The 22,277-nt window shown below is 32.5% G+C and overlaps 1 protein-coding gene across 1 annotated transcript; it reads right to left on the minus strand.

Annotated features, from left to right (window-relative positions):
• Positions 1 to 7,728: 7,728 nt before the first annotated feature.
• LOC125071815 (chymotrypsin-2-like) lies at positions 7,729 to 20,953 on the minus strand. Its single transcript, XM_047682212.1, has 5 exons — positions 20,800 to 20,953; positions 18,181 to 18,358; positions 16,625 to 16,871; positions 12,413 to 12,565; positions 7,729 to 7,949 (listed from the first exon to the last, which is right to left on the minus strand). The coding sequence occupies exons 1-5, from the start codon at positions 20,846 to 20,848 to the stop codon at positions 7,800 to 7,802; spliced, it is 777 nt and encodes a 258-aa protein (XP_047538168.1). The 5' UTR covers positions 20,849 to 20,953; the 3' UTR covers positions 7,729 to 7,799.
• Between the last annotated feature and the right edge of the window lie 1,324 nt (positions 20,954 to 22,277).

Consider the following 22,277-nt stretch of genomic DNA (forward strand, 5'->3'; position numbering starts at 1 on the left):
ATTGGAATGATCCTCGAGCGAAAGTACTGCGCCCCCAAGCACAGAACCCGAAACGTTACGTGACTTGTTCTAGTAATTATGTAGGCTCAAAGTAACAAATGATATAACCTACTTGTACAAAAATTTCGTCTTGTTTACTTTTATTAATAAAAATAGTATCATAAATTATCATTTATTTTTCAGTGTGGCAAATTAAATGTTATTAATATATAATTTCTTTATAAAAAGTACTGCGTATTTTATTATATACTTTATAAAGCATCAAATAACACAACGTAATATTGCCGTGTATATTTGATAACTTTAGAAAGAGCAGGAAAAAAAGTTTAAAGGGGTACAAAACAAATACTATTCAATGATGTACGAATTGTATTTTAACGAAATAAATAAGTGGATAGAATGCTACGTATTGTTGTAGAATAGTTTTAATCACCCCATTTTCTGTCGAGGACGAATCTTTCGTGTAAACATTATGGCCATAAATACAAATATTTTTTTATACTTCAAAGACAACGGATGTTTACGAAAGTTAGGGGAAATATTTCCTCATAAATTGTAATAGTATGTATGTATGTACGTATGTTGTAATCGTGAGTGTAGTCTGTTGTGAGTTATGGATCTTGAATTATTTATTATATTCATTACAAATTTACGAAACAATGATATTTGGAATGTTAATGAATTTTTTGTTGAAACTTGAAAGTGTATAAAGTGTATAAATAAAATGTAAGGAGTTGGAATTATGTTTTATTTTAAATCAATAATTATTTATATTGTATGATGTAACAGACATAATATCAAATCGCACGAAATATGTGATGTTTGTTAATCTCTACTTGTAGAATTATTTTTTAAATATTTATTTAATATTTAGTTTTTATATGTGTCAACAGATGTCGCGGTTCAATTTATTCGTATTTCTGAACCACGCTGTCACTTTTTTTTTTTTGGGAAACAAACAGTACAATTCACTAGTAATATGAAAAGAACAATAAAATAATACCTAAATCAATAAAGTTTCCACTGATATCTAATACAAATTAGAAGCAGGAAATAATAAGGACTAGAATAGTTACATAAAGAATAAAAAAATATATACATATTAGTAATTAAAAATTTAAAACATAATAAAATATAAACATTAATTATTTAATTACACATAAGAAAAAATGAATATTCATTGGTGTTCTTTTTAAAACTTAAAAGGGAACATGAAAATATATCTTTAGTACTAAATTTTTTATTATACATGTTACACGACCGATGGATAAAGTTATTTTGGGCATATTTTTTTGCAAAGGTAAGTATTTTATATTAGATTAATAGTACAATTTAATAAAATGTCGCTATCTTAGGATTGTAATCACAGGCACAAGGGACATAACATCTTAGTTCCCAAGGTTGGTGGCGCATAGGTGATGTAAGGAATGGTTAATATTTCTTACAGCGCCTTTGTCTATGGGCGATGGTGACCACTTACCATCAGGTGGCCCATATGCTCGTCCGCCAACCAATGCCATAAAAAAAAAAAAATTATTCATGATATCATTCTTCGACTAGATATGTGATGATTATCTCGTGTAAGAATCAAACATCCCATTATGTTGTGTGCGTTCACAGGTGAACAATCAATTTCAGTCTCATTAAATGGAATGGCAAATCCGGCACGACCGGAAAAAATTCAGTAATCAGTTACACGAGCAACGTGCTCACCGAGGTGCGGTAGTTTACAAATTTCCCATTACTAAGCTCCGTTTATTACATTAGGCAATTAAAAATTACGAGAGAATAGTAAAGTAAGATAATAATTATTTGTTCAAAGTCCAGATTAATAATACATAAATACATTTCGTGCATAATGAAATGTCTAACGTATGTATTTCGTATTGAAAAACGTGTTAATTATGAAAATTATACCAAGGACCCAGAGGCAAGGGAGAGGTAGACAGTTTAATCCTTCGGGTACCCTTCGCAGCGTATGGTCATACCATCAATCAACATCCTCAATTTAATTACAACTCCAAAATGTATAACGTATTTTGAAATCAGGGCATTAATTTGTGTGTATTTTATTAATGAATATTTAATGAGTATTAGCGAGAATTATTTTGTTATTTTATTAATTATCGTAAATTATCTGTTATCGCTATGTTTTTGCATGAAAATATTTTGGTAAATATAATTAAATTATATTTCAGCTGGCTTTATGTTAATCGAGTTTCCCTGGTCCATCATATCAATTTTTGAGTCAAACAAAAGTTTCACGTTGCCTTTTAAATAAAAGATTCTTTGTATTTTTCTGATAATTATTTAAAATGGATTTAAAATGGATCAATACAAATTAGTACAAAAAAAAAAAAAACAAAATGTAATAGAAAATATTATTATAATTTCTTTTATCACCATTGCTTTTGGTAAGAGCTAAATGTGCCATTGCTGAATATCTTGATAAAACATTTTGGTTTTCCTTCACAACTAAAAACGAGATGATATTATTTATAAGCACAAGAAAATTATTAAATTAAAATTTGAATTGAATCAGTGAAGATTCACGTGTTCAAACTTGACTCTTTAATCGGGATGAAATCTTACTTGCATGAACCTAAGTATAGGCTGTTCCAATGGAAGTAGGAAAAAAGATAAACAAACCTTAGATTTACGTATTTCATGCGATTTGCTATACACAGCTATGTTGAGCACTGTTAAGAATTTTTGTTTAATATTTATTTATTTGTAATATTGTTGTATTGTAAATAAATAAATATTTATTGCACAAACTATTTATTTACACATTTATTTACTTCCAATATTCCGATAACAGTTTCTTCGACGGTCAAATGTTGTTTATTTGGCTTTTTTCCTTCTAGGAATAGAGTATACAGGGTGTGTTATTTATTTACTTAGATTTTCACTTTTTATAAGGATTTGAATGACATGACTCACTTAGGAATTAATCTCCTACGACCTGGGCAAATTGTTTCTAAATTAGCGACTTACCGAAATACCGACTTAATGCTTTGAGGCATGTTTTTGTCTAAGCTCTCGTTAAGTGGTATCCTTTTATCTGATAATAGAATATCCATCAGCTTCGGTCTCGTTTATGTTGGTTAGTTTTATCGTGTTTTATTTTGCGTTCAATCGAGTTGCTTTGTGGAGCGCTCTAGCATGTTTAGATTGTTTTATTTTTCAACGCTTCGTGTAGTAAAGCCTATCCAATCTCGTTGTGTTTATGTCAGCTCTGATGGTATAAATGTTGAACATGAAAACATATTCCTAAATTTCTTAAAATAGTAAAAGAATCCTCGAATGTGATTATAAGATATAAATATGTTTGAGTTAGAAATGTTTCAAATAACTGTTGTTGTTGATATATTTAATTTAAATATTTTTACACCATATAGTATTAATAGATTACAATAAAGTAATAAAAGTCTGTAAATTTAAAGCAGCTTTGAACCTCCGCCTCCCCCTCTACCGTCGCCTCCATTCTTATTCCACAACGCCGCTGCTCCAATGCAGGTGTTGGAATAAGAGAACCAGAATATTTCCAAAATGACATCTATTCCAATTAACATAATAACAGTATTAATAGAATTTAAAAATACTCATTTAAAATGATATTATATAATAATAATTTACTTATTACACACAGTCATACAGCTACAACAAACGATAAGAAAGACTTCTTCTTCTTATATTTTCATTAATTAATTATTAAGTTCAAGTTCACTGGCCCACAAACTTTATTCAAAGATACTTTCTCGAGGTTGAAGTAAAAATAACAAATTTATATCTGTTAATTAAAAGAAAGCAAGATTGTTTCGTAGAACTAAATAAAAGCGTCCACGTTCCACAGAGAAGCGTCAACGATATATTATGTAATACTAAAAATACTTCTTTTGATGCTCGTAAACATTGTTATACTTCTTGGCGAGGCGCACTTACTTAAGGAGCGGGGATTCTATTTATCTTAAAACGAATTTATCATCTTTGTAGTCGTATAAAACTAGTTTCATAGAAAAGGTCGCGTGAGAGTACGTTGTAAAATGTTCCTATGAGTTTTTGTTATAAGGTTATGTAATGGAAATTTAAAAGATCCTTTCTTCTAATTTCTTCTCAACGTTCAGTTCAGATTGGGAAATAAAACAATGAAAATATTTTTTGATATATATATGTTAAAAAAATATATATTTAATTATTTTTAAGCACTCGCGAGACACTGACAGCCGACTTACGGCATATCAATACTTGTATTATTATTACATATTAAAGTAAAGATCTTGTTACATTAAGAACTTACTTTAAGTTTTTATTTTTATCCATTTTTACTTATATATGATTTTTTAATCTAACGAAAATAGTTAAAGTTAAAATTATTATTATACTCTAACCCACAGTCAGTGCTGTGTTCCAAAATTTATCACAAACTGTATTTGGTTGCTGAGCAATGCAAAGATGAAAATTAAAAGTGTCTCTGTTGAAAAATCACAAATTTTGTCATACGACTTAATGCGCGTGAGGTGTGACGAGTGACACGGACTACATATTTCTACACTCGTCTAATCGAACTTTATTTCCATAAAGGAAGGCAAAGCGGCGATTACATATTACACGTACAATTTTGTATAACACGTGCTGTCCGTCCCGAATTCCTAAGGGTAAAAGTCATAGAAAATTATCACTAAATTGTGTTCTAAATTTCAGTTTTCTCGACTAAGTAGTTTTGGAATGTAATTACCAACAGCCCATTGAAATCTGCAAAACCGAGGCTTGCAGGTGCATTGCCGGTCTGTAAGGAATGCTTTGTCCCTTTTCTTGAAGGTTCCCAAGTTGTATCGGTTCGATAGGACAGATGCTGGTTCTACAGAGTGGTTATACAAGGCGGATATTGCCTTAAACATTGCGATATTTCATCGGTACATTAATAGTTAGGACAAAAAATATTATAAGTATTTTACACTGTTATCATCTTTTCTGTGTAATGAGATTTAAGAAGATTATTTATGTAATGTATATTGATTATGTATTGTAAATTTTTATCCATTGTATTTTAATTAGTTTTATATTTCGTGGGTGTACATTTTGTCTGGTTTAAATTAGCGTTTTCAAAGGTAGATTATGTTTTGGAAGTTTTTTTTAAATAACTCGTATATTTGTAGAACGCACTACATATTTGAGACTAAATGTTTAGCGTACATAAGTGACTTTAGCGTCAACATTATTCAAAGTTGCGGTTTCTTCGCCTAAGTTAGCTCATACATATATGCATATATACATTCAATTTATAGTATCATCTTATTGAAAATTTTATAAATGTAATGTTTTATTTCCAACTTTTTTTTGTGTTTTTTATGATATGATTTAAATGTAGGTAGGCGGACGGGCAAATGGTAAGTGGTCAACACCATATAACACCAATGCGCCATCAAGCTAAGATATTATGTCTCTTGTGCCATAGGAACACAAATACTCACTATTGTTACTTGGGGTAAATATATTATGAGTGGTACCTTGAACCACGCGGGCTTACATAAAACCCCTACTGCTACAGAGTAAGTTACTTGTAGTACATATCCGTTAAAATTATCATTACATATTTTTCTGTATGTCTCTCATTAAATAATTTTAAGGTTCATAATACAATGATATTTGTAAAGAACACAAATATTTTTTTGTTTATAACGCAATTACTGATATGGATACTCAACCGTAAATATAACATTACAAAGTATACCTTATATATTTTAATTTAATATTATACGGCTGAAATAATTGGAATATTATAAAAAAATTGGACATGCAGTTTATTCTAGGAAAAATGAATATTATTCACTAATACAAAAGGAGGTTGTATTTGATTTTCTTTTATTGATAATATCACGATATTAATTTAAAAAAAAAGATTACAACAGCACTTCCAAATCTGTTAGTCTAATATATTTGAAGAGTTTTCACTTCCATTGAAAAAAACTTTATTCAAACAAAGATCGTTCTTATTTTTCTTAATTCAGTTCTCTCACAAAAAGATTCGTTTATTCATAACGTAAATCAGCGAATCAGAATATCTATTATTTCATTAGAGTAATTAATTATAATATTGTAAGCAATTCTATTTGCAGATATCATTTTATAACGGTCGTTTAGACCTTTTTTCATATACATTTTTTATTATTGTATGTGGCTTACGAGCAGGAGGCTCACCCTGTGGAAAGTGACTAACACCGCCAAAACCGGGGAGTTTGCAGGAGAGTTTCTGGCCTTTATATAAAACTAGTGGGGCTCCCGCGAAACTTCGCGTTTATTCAAAATATTTGTTAGGAATTTCGAAACCAATGACGGGTTTTGTTTTGATTTCATTTCATTGTAAACTGCAAGTCACTCATCTACATTTGGCGCCAAAATGATGAAACCTCTTTAGTAGTATACATTACTTCGGTTAGAACGTTTATGTTTTCATTGTTTTTCATATACAGCCGTGGTACCGCTCTCTAACCGGCCAGTAAATTATCGGTCTCTAAAATTAATTCCTTGTGAAATCGTAACAATTTAGTAAATTGCAATCAAAAATCCTCTTTAATTTTGTGCACATCTACGGCTAGAACTCTTCAAGATGAGACTATGATTGATTTTTCATAAACAGCCATCGTCCCATAATCACTGGGACAAAAATGAACTTACACTATTAATATATAAGATGTTATTCTTTTACACTTTTACGCCTAGCATTTATTATTGTTCATCTTGAAAATTCATCAAAATATTGACTCCATAACAACGCGTCCAAATCATTCAGGTCTATTATGAAAATTACGTGTTAGAATTGTTCTTCGTTCACTTCATAACGCAAAGCAACATATGGTGGTTGGTGGATTGACGTTCCGAGACCACTATTGCCAATATCGTTTGCAAATTAAAGTCTCAGTGTACGTTATTGGGTGATACGCAACCGGATAGACCGTATACAGTCTTTAGTGAGAATATAGCGTTTGTAGAACACTGCGCCTGTAGACCGCGATTAGTCAATTCGACGCCGATGTCAACATTAGGGTATTCTTGGTTTGAAAACAAACAGAATACACTTCTTCAACGATTGAAGCGATGAGATTTTAATTTACACTTAAATTTCAAGCAATGGAAACATGTATGTGAATTTTTAAAAATGATTATTTTCAATAATTAAACGTCAAAATTTGGTCTTCTGGTCATAGTAGTATTTTATGTGTGTTATTTAGATTAAAAAAAAAAGTTTAAGCGACCAATTCATATTGTTAAATATTTTTATTTTTTACATCAGCAGCTTGTAAATTTCCCACTGCTGGGCTAAGGCCTCCTCTCCCTTTAAGGAGAAGGTTGAGAGCATACTCCACCACACTGCTCCAATGCGGATTGGTGGAATACACATGTGGCAGAATTTCGTTGAAATTAGACCCATGCAGGTTTCCTCACGATGTTTTTCTTCACCGTCGATCACGAGATGAATTGTAAACACAAATTAAGCACAAAAAAATTCAGTGGTACTTACTTCGGCTTGAACCCGAAATCATCGGTAACAGTAAGTAAAGTCCAATGAGGATTGGTGGATGAATTTGTAGCCGTATGCCACCTGACGCATGCAGGTTTATAACACTGATTAGAATTTCCAATCAGCGGTTAATATTCTCGTATTGTTAAGTCAAGTTTATGCAATGATTACGAAAGTATTAAATAAAACCAACAAGATTGTAGTTAAAGTTTAATTTTTATGGATTAAAATATACAACATTGAACAGTTATCTGATAAAAACATTATATATTTTTTTTTATTCAGAATCATTAATTTTATCTTCAATCCAATCTTTGAAAGCATATACTCGTGAATATACATCAGGGAAGCCCTTTGCACAAGGTACCCCCCAGGAAACTATCCCCACCACTCTATCTCCTTCCACAAGGGGGCCTCCAGAGTCACCCTGAAAAAAATTTTTATTAAAACATTATTTTTTTTTAATTACGATACTACTCAGTTAACAGTTTCAGTTGGATTCAAAAATATAGTTAATATAAAACATATATATATATATATATATATATATATATATATGTCGGAGAAGCAGGATGCCGAACAGTTGGGTTCGGGGATTGATCCGACATTTGTAAGACAATGTGGGCGTGCAATGGAGATATTCACAAAATAAAACGTATTTAATATCGTCTAATCGCTGTATTCATTGTTTCAATAATCGTACACCACAATAATATCAAAGGATTACAATAATTCATCTCGATTAAGAGCAAATGGGTTTGCAAGCAACCATCGCATTCGAGAAGCTTGTCAAAACATAACGACTCGCGTTGCCATGACACTTACAACTCCATTCGGGGTGACCCGCTCTTATAAGTACATCAGCCATCAAACATTATTGCCAACTACTAGATTCATTAATTATCCAAATCAACAACTAAAGTAACCACGCTTCGATATATATATATATATATGCTACTGAGAGAAACCTTTCTTATTTACATTATTTTCTTATTTATCTACAAATATATAAGTCAAGCGAAAATATTAAATGTAAATATGGCGTCGCTCAGTGAGCTATAAAGAGTCTATGTTCGGAGTTTCTCTGAAGGATCGAATTTCATATGTGGCAATTCAAGATAAAACCAAAATCATCAACATAGCCTTAAGGCTTAAATTAGTCGGCTGAATTGGCAGTGAGCTGGATACACATGCTGCAGAACAGTCAGTTGTGGGAATAGTCGTGTTCTGGAGTGGATACTATGGTTAGGCAAGCGTAGTATAACATGTCTTCCTGCTAGGTGGAATGACGATATACGCAAAATAGTTGCCAGTGAATTGAAATTGAGAGATGAAGATCCTGCTCAGTGGCGTGCCATTGGAGAGGATGTCCAGCGGTGGACAAGAAAAGTGTGATGATAGCGTAAAAGCCGAAAATAAATTTTACTAGTATACTAATCTTCTTTATATTTATGTGTTATATATTCAGTGCGTGTGTTTATCACTGAATTCCTCGTAAACGGCTAGATCTCTTTTGATGATTTTTTGATGTTTTTGAATGGGTACCTGAATGGTTTAGATCTGGTAGATGGTGCTGATTGGTGGTTCAGGATTTTACTAAACAAAAAATAAAAAATGTCGCACCAAGTCGGGATGGCCAGCTAGTATAAATATTACAATCCTTACGGATACTTGAAACAAATAATCGCTTCTTTTTTATATGATTCAAAATTATCTTTTTTGTGTAAATAGGTATGCACTAATATGTTATCTATGTATTTTTTTTATTAAATAGAGAAGTATCTTCGAATACACGGTTGGAACGTTGCTTTTTTAGCATTAGCAGCCCGTAAATGTCCCACTGCTGGGATAAAGGCCTCCTCTCCCTTTGAGGAGAAGGTTTGGAGCATATTCCACCACGCTGCTCCAATGCGGGTTGGCGGAATACACATGTGGCAGAATTTCGTCGAAATTAGACACATGCAGGTTTCCTTCACCGCCGAGCACGAGATGAATTATAAACACAAATTAAGCACATGAAATTTCAGTGGTGCCTGCCTGGGTTTGAACCCGAAATCATCGGTTAAGATGCACGCGTTCTAGCCACTGGGCCATCTCGGCTCAATGCTTTCTTTATATCTTATGTATAAATTAACAGACAAAATGAAATAAATTAACAATCGTTTGGAAATAATTCAAAGTGTGGAACAAAAATAAATGTAAATAATGTCTATATGACAGAAAGAGACAGAAGGAAAAAGAAAGGGAGGGAAAGGTCGCCTGGGTAACTTTTTCCTCACTTACCCTTTCTCCGAGTTCAGTCTACTGTAAACCACATAAAAGAACTTCGTTCCAGAATTAACCTCATCGCTGGTATATAATTATTATCAATTAATTTTAATTTCGTATTTAATTTAATGTATCGTGTTGAATTTACTGACATACAATATTCTAAAAGGTAAAGCTTAATAAGGAAATTATTAAATGATAAACTAAAATAATTTAATCACGCGTGTACATGAAAGGTTAATGATGGAATATTATAAAATGATCATATTCAATTTGTCGAGTTAATTAATGCGAATAAATATTGAATTATTCGAGGAAAGTTATTTACGGCAGTGTTATATAAATATTTAAGGCCAACTATATCATAGCGGATGGCGTAAGAGCTGGACTCCGTTACCTTGATGACATTTATAGTATTCTCGAAGATGAGATTGGAAGTGTCCTTGAACACTTGGACCTGCCGCTTTACAACGTATCCAGTTCAATCAACATGATCAGAAAACCAACTAGATCATTATATATTTATATATTATATAACAAAAATAATTAATTCGTATTTAGTTTTTTAATAAACCCAACATGTAGCCCGTGTTGTGTTTTTCAACGCAGGTCTCGTTTAAATGGTTAACAAGACAATGAAGTCACGCAACTTACTGATTATATGAACAAACATAGTTTCAAGGAAAGTGATTACGCGGAAAGGGTATTTTTATGCTTCAGATGTAGAGCATTTGTAAGTAAACGAAATACTAACTGAGATTAAATAGAGTAGGTATTTTTAATAAGGTTTTGAGAAGGAAACCAACTGAAGAAGACTCACTTATCACATATTCTCGTCAAACAGCAATACTTAGTATTACGTCTGTTCCGGTTTTATAGGGTTAGTAGGTCAAGGGAAACGACATCTTACTTCCCAATGTTTGTGTAACTAATTAGACAAAATTTATGTCCAAGTAACATTTTTTTGTGTCTTTCTGCCCTCTCCTATACAAATGGGATGTTAAGAAAATCGATAACCCTCAACCAACCATCAATGGTAAAATAAAGTACAAAAGTAAATGTCCCACAACTGGGCAGACACTTCTTCCTCTGTTGGAACGATTTTGGACGTTTTTCGCTGGTGCTGAAAGTGACAGATTTTTAATATATGCCGGTTGCGCCACTGATTACGAGTTCAATTGTAAACAAAAATTAAGCATACGAAAATTAAGAAGTTTATTCAACCACGTGAAGAACAATGTAGACGACTAACGACGGTTTCTTTGACCATCGAACTCGGGATGAGTTAAATGCACATGAAAATTCAGTGATGCTTGCCAAAGGCTTGAACCTTTAGTTAAGATAATCTACTCGTAATAATCCGTAAAACATGATTATTTATGAACGTCAAATTCTTAAAATAAATTCGAAGTCATAACATACATATGTACATAATTACTTACATAATTCATAATCGTCTAGCAGTTATATTTGTCCCTTTACAAATTTCGGTGTCTATAAATAGGTAATGGATTATTGTGCACACAAATACAATTGTAGATAAACCGAGACCTGTCGACGAGATGTGGAATGCAATGATCTGCTTTGATATGTCAAACACAAAATGATGCATTGTATGTTCGTAACGAATCGGTTTCGACTGGGTCTGACGTGGATTGTGAAGGATTATTTTCGTAAGCGATTTAGTGAACAGTACTTATGTATTGCATTAGTTGAAAATATGTTTTTTTTCTTTTATGATATAGGTGGCAAACGAGCAGGACGCATCTGATAGAAAGTGCCTTCCATCGCCCATGGACATCTGCAACACCGGCGGGCTAGTGCGTTGCCGGCTTTTAAAAAAGGTTTACGCTCTTTTCTTGAATGTTCGTAACCATACCCCCAACAATAATCAGCTCTCGCCGGCGGTTTACCGAACCGCTGTTTATTGTGGTTCCACAGAGGGATGTGCGATGCAGAAAATGTCTCAAAAATTGCGCTATTGTTGGTTTTCGGACACCTAGATAGTGCGGATGAAACTTGGAATTTTGTCGAGATGGTAATGAATGCATGAATGATGAATCCAAACAATTCCTTCGAACATTCCCTGTAAAAAATGCGGTAGAATACCAAGTTACACACTCCTCTTCTACCCACACACAGTGAGGGTGGAAGAGGTTGTCTTATGATGTCTGCTCCGATTGTCTCGAACATTGAATATCGCAAAATTGCCCTCTCTGCCCAGAATTTGGAGAGCAGCCTGGGAAAGGGGATACGTTCTCCGAGATTCTCACATACCTTACCTTAGCTACCTTTTTATGACAATTTTTATGTGGTATGTGGTAGTGAATAAATTATTACTAATTCCAAAAAGCTCTTGTACATATAAAAATATGAATTATAAATAGTTACTGTATAAATCTTGTCGTGGAATGGTGGCAGAAATTCTATCCGTTGAATCGCAATTCTAATTGTTAGAGTAACTAATTTTATTTCATATGTTATCAATTCTTATGTTCATAAATTTAAACTACTAAAGGCTCTTTCGTGCTTTATTGCAGCGTCATTATGAGGAATAAATTAGATTCAAGACTATTTATTAGATACAAATGTTCGATTAAACACGAGACAACTTAAACTTACATGACAAGCGCCTTCTCCCCTTTTAGTCAACGAGCAAATTTGTGTATCGTGAACTTCAGTAGATGTGATACCGCTGTAGATCTGCTGGCAGTCGTCGACGCTCAGCGCTGTTAGCTTGATGATTTGCAGATTATCGGGTAAGCTACCCGGGTACTGAAACAACAAGCGATTTATGGTGCTGCCAAACTTCACCTATCTATAAAACTTTTTTTTTATTTCATAAATGTAAGACTGGCAAATGAGTCACCTGATAGTGAATGGTGACAACTGTCCATAGATAATATCCATAGGTACTGTAAGAAATATTAATCATCTCTCACATCACCAATGTTTTTTGGGGGCGGCCTATATGGACTGATACAGGCTGATTTTGGTGATCACCAACGCGCCACCGACCTTGTGAACTAATATGTTATGTCCCTTGTGCCTGTAGCCACACAGGCTTACTCACCCTTCAAACCGGAGTAGAACAATACTAAGTATTTCTGGGGGCCGTAGAATACATAACGGTACCAAGACCTGCATCCAGTAATTTAAAACATTGATTTAACATTCACTAACATTAATATTTATTACTATTTCTACGTTCGCACATTGACGAAACGTTGTATGAAATTGTATAATTATTGTTTAACGATTGTGTGCCTTATTACCGAGGTAGGTAGGTTGTTTAATAACATCATGTTTAATTATGTTACAAGACATGAAAACACTTAATAATGATTTTGATAAAATTTGTGTCCCATTTGGAGATTAATCCACATCGGAACAGTTTGTTTGAATAGGCTCCTTTCAGAAAGCTTTTCCTGATAAAGAGAGGACGACTTATGCCAGCAGTTGGGAATTATACAGAGTGTTACTTTATTTTATAAATTTTATTTTATTATGTAAATTCGTGCTACGTATATTATTCAAGGAAATGAAACCACAAAATAGTTCATTCTGGAATAACAATAAAATAAATAAACAATTAGTGTATATATCTTGGAATTTTGTATATATTTAATGTAATATTTATAACGTGTGTTGGAAAACAGAGTCACCGTTTTTCAAATACTTCTATAGACTTGTTATTTCTTTAGAATATTCGCTAGTAAGTTAATTAGTTCACCACAAAGGGAGCGATATTTTATGAACGTAATTTTACGTTAAATATTTTTCAATGTTTATTAATTTTTCACCCTCAGTAGAGGAACTCATTAGCGTAAAGGGGCTTTGACGCTAGGAGCAGGTCCATAAGTAATGGAAGGTATGAAAAATGTTCTTCGAATTTAGTTGAACGATAAGTTTATGCAGTATTAAACCTTGAAAGTGTTTTAGTGTGCTATAAGAGGTATAGGAAGTAGAAATCATCGTTGTTAGACCTAATAATTTAATATTAAATCTCAAGTTTTCTCTCAAATTGCTAGGTATCTTTGATTTCCTTACACTTTTCAGGAACACGAGATTTTTAATAATATAATTTGCTACCTATTGTTTGATAAATAAGTTACTATAGTAAACTACAATTATTTTTATAAACATATCCCTGTAAGCATTTATCTGTATTTGTAAAATTGTGTCTTCCCTTTTAACTGACCAACTTCTTTGCTGGCCTCGACTGTTTAAGCTATAAACCTAAGAGTATGTTGATCTTATTGTGTACATACTGGCTCACAAAAGTTAAAGGGAAATGTTTAAAGACTCGTTGAATTTCATTGTATCTTATATAATGTTGTATATTCGAGTTTTAAGAGAGTTAGAGAAACATTTATATTTGTATGTATTATCCGTGTATCATAAAGTAAATACCTAATAAGCCAAAATGGTAGGTACATTATTTATACCATTCAAGAGATTTCTCTCAGAACTCCTGAAGTAGTTGGAAATTAGATTGGCATGGATGTCTTTGTGTTTTATTATGTTTATTTTTTAAAACACGTTAACAATGATATCACAAATATAACGTAAATTTTAAATACTTGCGTAATATTTGTTTTGATTGAAAATGTACGTGTACATAACTTTTTATAGTTTATAAGAGATTATTACGAACTAATGACGGAACTAATAGCCGATTTTGTATAATAAAACCAAATAAGTTATTTTATAATAGCAAATATATATATATTAAGAAATTCGAACACTTTCTTTAATAATAATAATAAAAAAACATGTTTAATTTTGTTCTTTTCTTTCAACGAATTTGCAGTAGCCCTGACTTGATTACAATCCCGTACATTAGCAGCCCGTAAATGTCCCACTGCTGGGATAAAGGCCTCCTCTCCCTTTGAGGAGAAGGTTTGGAGCATATTCCACCACGCTGCTCCAATGCGGGTTGGCGGAATACACATGTGCCAGAATTTCGTTGAAATTAGACACATGCAGGTTTCCTCACGATGTTTTCCTTCACCGCCGAGCACGAGATGAATTATAAACACAAATTAAGCACATGAAATTTCAGTGGTGCCTGCCTGGGTTTGAACCCGAAATCATCGGTTAAGATGCACGCGTTCTAACCACTGGGCCATCTCGGCTCTTCCCGTGCCCAAGGTAACAAATAAAGTCGTTGCTCCTGCGGCTCAACTATTCCCCGTAATTTCGGAAATGTCCTTTCGGATTCAAAGATTTAATAAATGAAGAGTGTACTTATATTTTCACACTCTTATGCACTACAATAATATGATATCTGCAGTTGGATTTTTTCTAATTATATAGGCAGTATAGGCAGACAGACAAGTAGGCCACCTGATGGTATGTGGCCACCACCTATCATACATATAGGCGGCCAGAAATTAACCATTCCCTACTTAGTCAATGCACTACCAATGTTGGAAGCTAAGATGTTAAGTAGTCACACTAGCTTAGTCTTCGTTTCAAGCCGGGGCACAAAAATACTAAGAACTCCTAGAAATCGCTCAGAAGAACATTTTATAGAGAACATTTAACCACAAAATCGCATGTTCGACTAATGTATAAATCCTGTTTGTGAGAATGTCACTTTGAACAGAATAAACTACGTAAATTATTCTGTTTTAAAATGCTGCCATGAAGATAAATGGCAAGTTGGAGCTCCGCCGTTACTGTAAATGTTTCAACTTTCGCTCGTAACGTTTGACTATAAATATGAAATAGTGCTTTGATTTACAATGCTTAAAATGTTTATACGCCGAGTGATATTATAGTATACCTTTTATTCACGTGAACATACCAATGATTACCAATGAAACTATTATTATTATTTTATTTGTAACGTTTGATGTATTTCTCATACAAAAATATGTCATAATTAACTCTCGTTAGCACGTGCAAGAACTATTTATTATATCTTAAATATATTAAAGTTAATAATAATCAAATATACGAGTATTAAATTAACAATAAAAATTAAATAAAAATATATATATATATATATATGTGTACAAATAATGTATGTGAATTATAATTTATTATATTACTTAGTACCCGTTATGAACATGCAAATAGTCCATTAGTAAATTAATTAAAAAATTATTTCCCGGTACTAAAAGCCATTTTAATCAATATTAAAAGTTCTCTCGATCGTCTTAAATTTCTCTTTTTTCATCTCAAAATTTTATATATTTATAAATCGTTTCGCTCTTTGACAATAAATTCAGCTTATGATACATACTTATTTGTTATTAAAAAAAAATTAAACGTATCTTTAAAACTCGTTTCCTTGAGTTGTCGAAGTTTGGATCGAGTTTCGACCTTCTTCGGAATGTTAGGGGAAATCTCTCCAAGGAATAATCAACTTATGTATACAAGTTGTAGTCCATTTTTGACATAATTGAATTTACATGAAACTGTATATTATTTCTGATACGTATAATAAAATATGAATAAAATAAGTAATCTTTAGTAATCATAATTGTTATATCATATGTGATTCTGCATTTAATTGCATTATAAAATTTAAATATTACTAATACATACTATAGGGCAGTTTGTATGTTTGGAGCTCCGAATAGCTAGATATCGACTATGTCCTAGAATAGATCACATAAAGTATTCAATGCATTAACTATTCATAAAATAATTACTAAAATTTAACGAGAATTATTGACAACAAAAGCACACTATGAACAAAATATATAATAAATACTCTCACACACACATTAAAATAATATATTCCACGAAATTCGTCAGAGAGGAAAATTTCCAAAATGAAAGTAAAACAAAATCAAATAACTATTGAAACAATCAACTTACCGATATTCGTCCCCATCCGGTCAGAGTGAGATCAGCTCCACCCTGGGTATTTTCGTCAGGTAGTTGGATAGGCTGCACCAACTCACTGAACACTATCTGGCTTGCCACTTGGACTACACTGACGTCATTAGTTGTCAGAAAGCTATTATACAGCTCGTGAATGATTATCTTGGCAACTGAGTATTTTTCGCCCCCAGAAGACAGGCTGTTCGTACCCACGATGACCTTCATCGTGTGTTTAGACCGGCTGAAATGATAAATTATTTTCTTTTCATTTTCCTTGATCATTTATAAGGCAGGTCTGAATCCCATCTCGAGTCAATAGAAGATTTTTCGGTTTTTCTATTAAAAAGTTCCCAGTAGCAGTCCGGGGTAGACAAATTTAAAATACCGTGACTTGGAAATCACTATGAGTGCGCCCGAACTCTTTCCACTTGAACATTACGTCCTACCAAATTATGAGTGTAAAAGAGAATTGTTCAGTCACCAAAATCGGTCATGAGGACATCATCATAGTCAAAGATTTCTTATATCAATGATGTATTTTAATTAGGAGAGGTGTGGCGTTTTTATGTTATGGTAAAACTATTTCAATAAAGTAAAATAAAAAATAAATATTTCGAAAATTTAATGACCTTTGCCGAGGTCTTATTTTGAGCTTCAGGAACATCACTGACATGGTCTTTTAACAAGCCAAACCAACGTATACTTCATTTAAGTAGGCTTTTAGCACTTTTGAATCATTTACCACAGCTGTATTAAACGTAAAGGTACCGGTTCGGAATGTAGATTTTACCGAGAAGACCCGGCAAAAGTCAGTAGTTAATTTGTCAGGACTACTGTGTAATGAATCTACGTGTTATTATCATCCACTTTAAAATTCATATTGTAGCTTACATACAAGTGGCTTCGATTATAATTTTAAAGATCTGAATCGACCCACAAAAGTGACCCTGTAACGTTTGTTTTAACTATTTCAAGGCCCGTCCTAAGGATGAAAATGTAAAAATATAATAAATAAATATTGAGTAAGCTTATGTTTATTATTTATTCAGTGAAAGAAATGTGCGCATACGAATCATAGTTTGAAAAAAAAGGACAAATTATCCACATTTTAGTATATTATGCTATCATCAGTGGAAAGGAAGAAAGGTTAAAGAGCCAAAATGGTACATTAGGAAAATGAGTTTTAATTTTAAGTTACTAAAGCTCATTTCCAATACCTACCGTTTTGCCGCTTCAGTTTTTTTTTCTTTTCTCTTTAGGATATTATACAGATCATATTGAATATAATGATAGCCGTTTTATAATACGTATTTTACTGTTCGTATGTGTTTAGTAAGTAGCAACATTTGAAAAAAATGCTATTTCTTGCTAATTTCAGTGTTTAACATCTTTTGCGATGGCATTTGTACATTCTTCATGGCATTTTATTTTTCTTTTAGTTCGGTTAAGATTACTGAAGAACTCCGGAATATTTTAAATCATGAGGGGAATTTACGAACAATATTCAAAGGAAAAATTATATTTAATTATGTGAATATTCAAGTACTCACCTTACAGTACAATGAGCAGCCGTTAAAATCCATCTATCACTGATTATGGAACCGCCGCAGAAATGGGAATTGAATATCGATCGTAAGGAAGCCTGGTATGGAACGCTACCTGCTGGTGCATCTTGTCCACCTACGATCCGAGTTGTGGGCTCATCGAAGTACTTCGGTAATAGAAATCCTAAAAAATGTACACCAATATAATTAATTATACATAAAAGAAAAGTCCCACTGAGTTTATTTTTCCGGTTATTCTTAGGCCTGAATTTGCTTCATTCAGAACCCGTGTTAGATTGTTTTTTTTGGCAGTCAATAAGTATAGAAAAGTGTATATTTTTATACATAATATACAAAATAACATAAATTTTGCAATGCTTCTATACTGGGAGAGTTTATTACCAATATACTAATAACCGATTAGGAAGTTATTTTAATGAAATGAATTATTATTAAATAATAATACTCCTCGAATTAGAACTCATAATTTAATTGGAAATCTTAAGCGTACAGTAGCAAATGTGTAAATAAAAAGAGTTTTTGTAGAACTATTTTTTGAAATCATGATATTGCCTTTTCCTAGTGAAAAAAAAAATAAGTATATGTGGTTTCAGAAGAGTTATGATTTTTTTTTAGCCTGCATTAAAAATAACTTATATCATATAATAAGACCAGGATATAACATACTTATATTATATAAGTGTGACGGAGAGGGAAGACTACAAAATACCAAATATCACATACGACAACTTTTTCATAGACTTGTCGAATTTCAATTAAAATAATTGAAGTAAGTTAGGATACAAAATACAATCGAAATTCACAACTAATATTATAAGCCATCTCATCCCTAGAATTATTCGTATATACTTGACGAAATTCCATTCCAAATTAAATAAGGAAAAGTTCTTTCATTTCAACCATTTCCAGCTATTCCATAATTGTTATGACAGCAGATGGAAAGGGAGCGATAATAAAAAATGTCATTAGCAACTTTTATTGAATTCATTACGTTAACAACAAGCATTTTTATATTCAAAATAAAAAAAGTCTAAGGAATCTAATGGTACTTCTCCATCTAGCCGATCGGGTATGGACTATTTCGATTTGATTATTGATTAAGTTACGCGTTCGATACGTATTTGGGGGCCAATTTTACTAGCCTATAACGGCAATGGTACATTCCAGATCTTATTCCGATCCAAACATTTGGCCAACCTGATGGTAAGTCACCACCAGCTATAGACATTGACGCTGGAAGAATTTTAACCATTCCTTACATCGCCAATACGCCACCAACTTTGAGAATCAAGATATTATGTCCCTTGCGCCTGGTACACTGGCCCATTCACCCTTCAAAATGGTATTCAACTACACTAGGTATTAATGGTATTCAGAAACACTTGGTAGAATATATGACAAATTCATGGTACCTACATTGACGAGCTTGCACAAAACCATTCCTCACAAAAATTTACCTCCGCGTAATCGTAACTGAGGATCAATTCTGATTATTTATATTCCGATCCAACTTTGATCGAACCGCAACAGGACCTTTGCGTCAGTAGAATAAGAAAACGACTGAAGAGCAACGCGTCGATTCGTTTATTCGTATATACGAATATTCGACAATGTGTCAATTTGTTCGTTGAATTTGGGGACCTGATCGATCAATCGAATCTATTTGCTCCAATATCAACATCGGACTAGATGATCGACGAGAGCACCCTAGATTGTTTTAATTTACAAAACATGAAATAAAAACAAAAAATGTTTTCGGGCGACTTGAAAGTATTTTCTTAGCAACATTACATTTGATTTCGTACTACTTTTTTGGTGAGTAGTCTCTCCAAAACATAGACTCTGCTAAACTAACTGATGATAATCAGCTTAATTACCTTATCTATGGTGTTTAATTAGTGTGCCGTTTAGTACAATGGCAGTGTTCTATCACCTCACATTCATACTTTGTGTTGCTGTTTCCGATGTTTGCGTGCGTGGGCCAGTGTAATTACAAGCACAACGGATATTACATATTAAGTCCTGTAGTTGAGCGGCGCATTGATGGTATGACCAATGGTTTCGATTGCGCATTGCGCATCTTGCTAAGTACTAGTACGTACGAAGTCGTATAATTGAACAAAGCGTCTATTAGTAAATATTTTAAAAAGCATCAAGGGTCTGTTACTGTAATCGTTAAAATTTTATTTGTTTTGATTGTTTTTTTCGGGTAGTATAATCATCTAATTGAAATCTAAATGTATTATAACATCACGAATCACAATTAGTTTTTCGTATTCGTTACTTGTTAACTTTCTAACCCGTAAGTAGTATGTCAATGGAGGGTTCTGAATTACGTCAATTTTACTTTCCGTAATAAAACCAATAATTTCTTCACTTTAGTAATTGAGAACAAACTGATTCTAATTAAATTTGACATCGACGTAGACTACGTCTTAGGAATCTGATAAGGATACAGAAATATACGATAATTTTTTTCGCAATCGAAAATTAAAATATTTTACTAATATGTGTGTGTACAATTTTTTTAATAGTTTAAATGTTTACGAATTCTTGTTTAGACTTTTAATTATGACGTTGTTATATTATGAAAATGTCACTCACCTTCTGCGAAACAGAACAGACCAATTGAAATAAAAAATTGTTTATACATGATCACACGAAAAATAAAATTATTTATAATGAATTTTACAGTATAATATTACTATACGCACTAAAGAAAATTAAGCGTGTAGTCATATCAAATTCTTAAGTAGAGTCGTTTTATAGTATCCTTATTCCTTGAGTACTTGTAGTAACAATGGAGTTTGATAGGTCTCTTCATAATTTCAATAGCATGTTCAATACAAGTGTCGAGTGCTTTATAAATATAATAGAATTATAAATTGTGATATAGATTAAAACAATTCGTATTAAAAATATACAAAGACGTAATTCTATGGGCGACACGTGTTTGTGTAATCAATGATCATGAGATCTATTTATAACGTACAATATTGTGTAGTTGAAACAAAAGCCGGACTTACGTACAGACTCAGGCATATGCTAATAGTTACCTTTAGGCAATATAGGAATACATTCAGGCGTTATAACAGACATATAAATTACACACAAACGTAACATTGTTGGACACAGTGAGCTATTAATAAAATTCTATTTTAGAATAAAATTCCGCAGATATTTTTAACTTAGCCGATACATAAATTCAAATCTTTTGATAAAAAAACATTTATAAATAAGGACTTTTATTCAATACAAGATTATATCTATATAATCATCTATTCAAGCGGGATATATGTTATATAAATGTAATTGTGTTTAATTTACGTAACATTGTATTTCAGAGCTTTGAGCAGAGATGGCCCAGTGGTTAGAACGCGTGCATCTTAACCGATGATTTCGGGTTCAAACCCAGGCAGGCACCACTGAATTTTCATGTGTTTAATTTGTGTTTATAATTCATCTCTTGCTCGTTGGTAAAGGAAAATATCGCGAGGAAACCTGCATGTGTCTAATTTCAACAAAATTCTGCCACAAATGTATTCCACCAATCCGCATTGGAGCAGCGTGCTGGAATATGCTCCAAACCTTCTCCTCTAAGGGAGAGGAGGCCTTAGCATAGTAGTGGGAAATTTACAGGCTGCTAATGTAAAAAAAAATGTATTTTCTATGTTGACAAATAGTAATTACTGAAGTTCTTGTCGGTTTATCGAGATAGAATCTACTTCTACCGAGGTAGATTCTACATTCTGAACCGGTAGTTTACGTTTAATACAATTCTTTATAATGATGATTCAACAGTGCAAGCGTTGATGCGAAATACAAAGGGGAAACCTTAAACTTATACCCGGGTCGCAAGTCCCGGGAACTTCTCGGAGATTCTCACTCTGTCACACTATAGACCATTTATTCACACGCGCTTTAAACCCATGGAATCTTAAGAAGTTCGTCTCAATGTACCAAAAAAAAATATATAAATTTTCCGTCTAAAATACAACTTCTAAATCAATTCTTAAGTAATATTAACACTTATATTAATAAATAGCAATTAAATTTACGTTTCATTATTATTGAATAATAGA

The sequence above is a fragment of the Vanessa atalanta genome, chromosome 2 (genome assembly GCF_905147765.1).
Source record: "Vanessa atalanta chromosome 2, ilVanAtal1.2, whole genome shotgun sequence".
Taxonomy (NCBI): domain Eukaryota; kingdom Metazoa; phylum Arthropoda; class Insecta; order Lepidoptera; family Nymphalidae; genus Vanessa; species Vanessa atalanta.

Excerpts from the sequence above, each read along its gene's own strand:
- LOC125071815 (XM_047682212.1), bottom strand. The coding sequence starts at position 20,848 with ATGTATAAACAATTTTTTATTTCAATTGGTCTGTTCTGTTTCGCAGAA. Across the intron at positions 18,359-20,799 it reads TCTGTTCTGTTTCGCAGAAG|GATTTCTATTACCGAAGTAC; the intron begins GTGAGTGACATT and ends TACATTTTTTAG. Across the intron at positions 12,566-16,624 it reads CCGGATGGGGACGAATATCG|TACCCGGGTAGCTTACCCGA; the intron begins GTAAGTTGATTG and ends TTGTTGTTTCAG.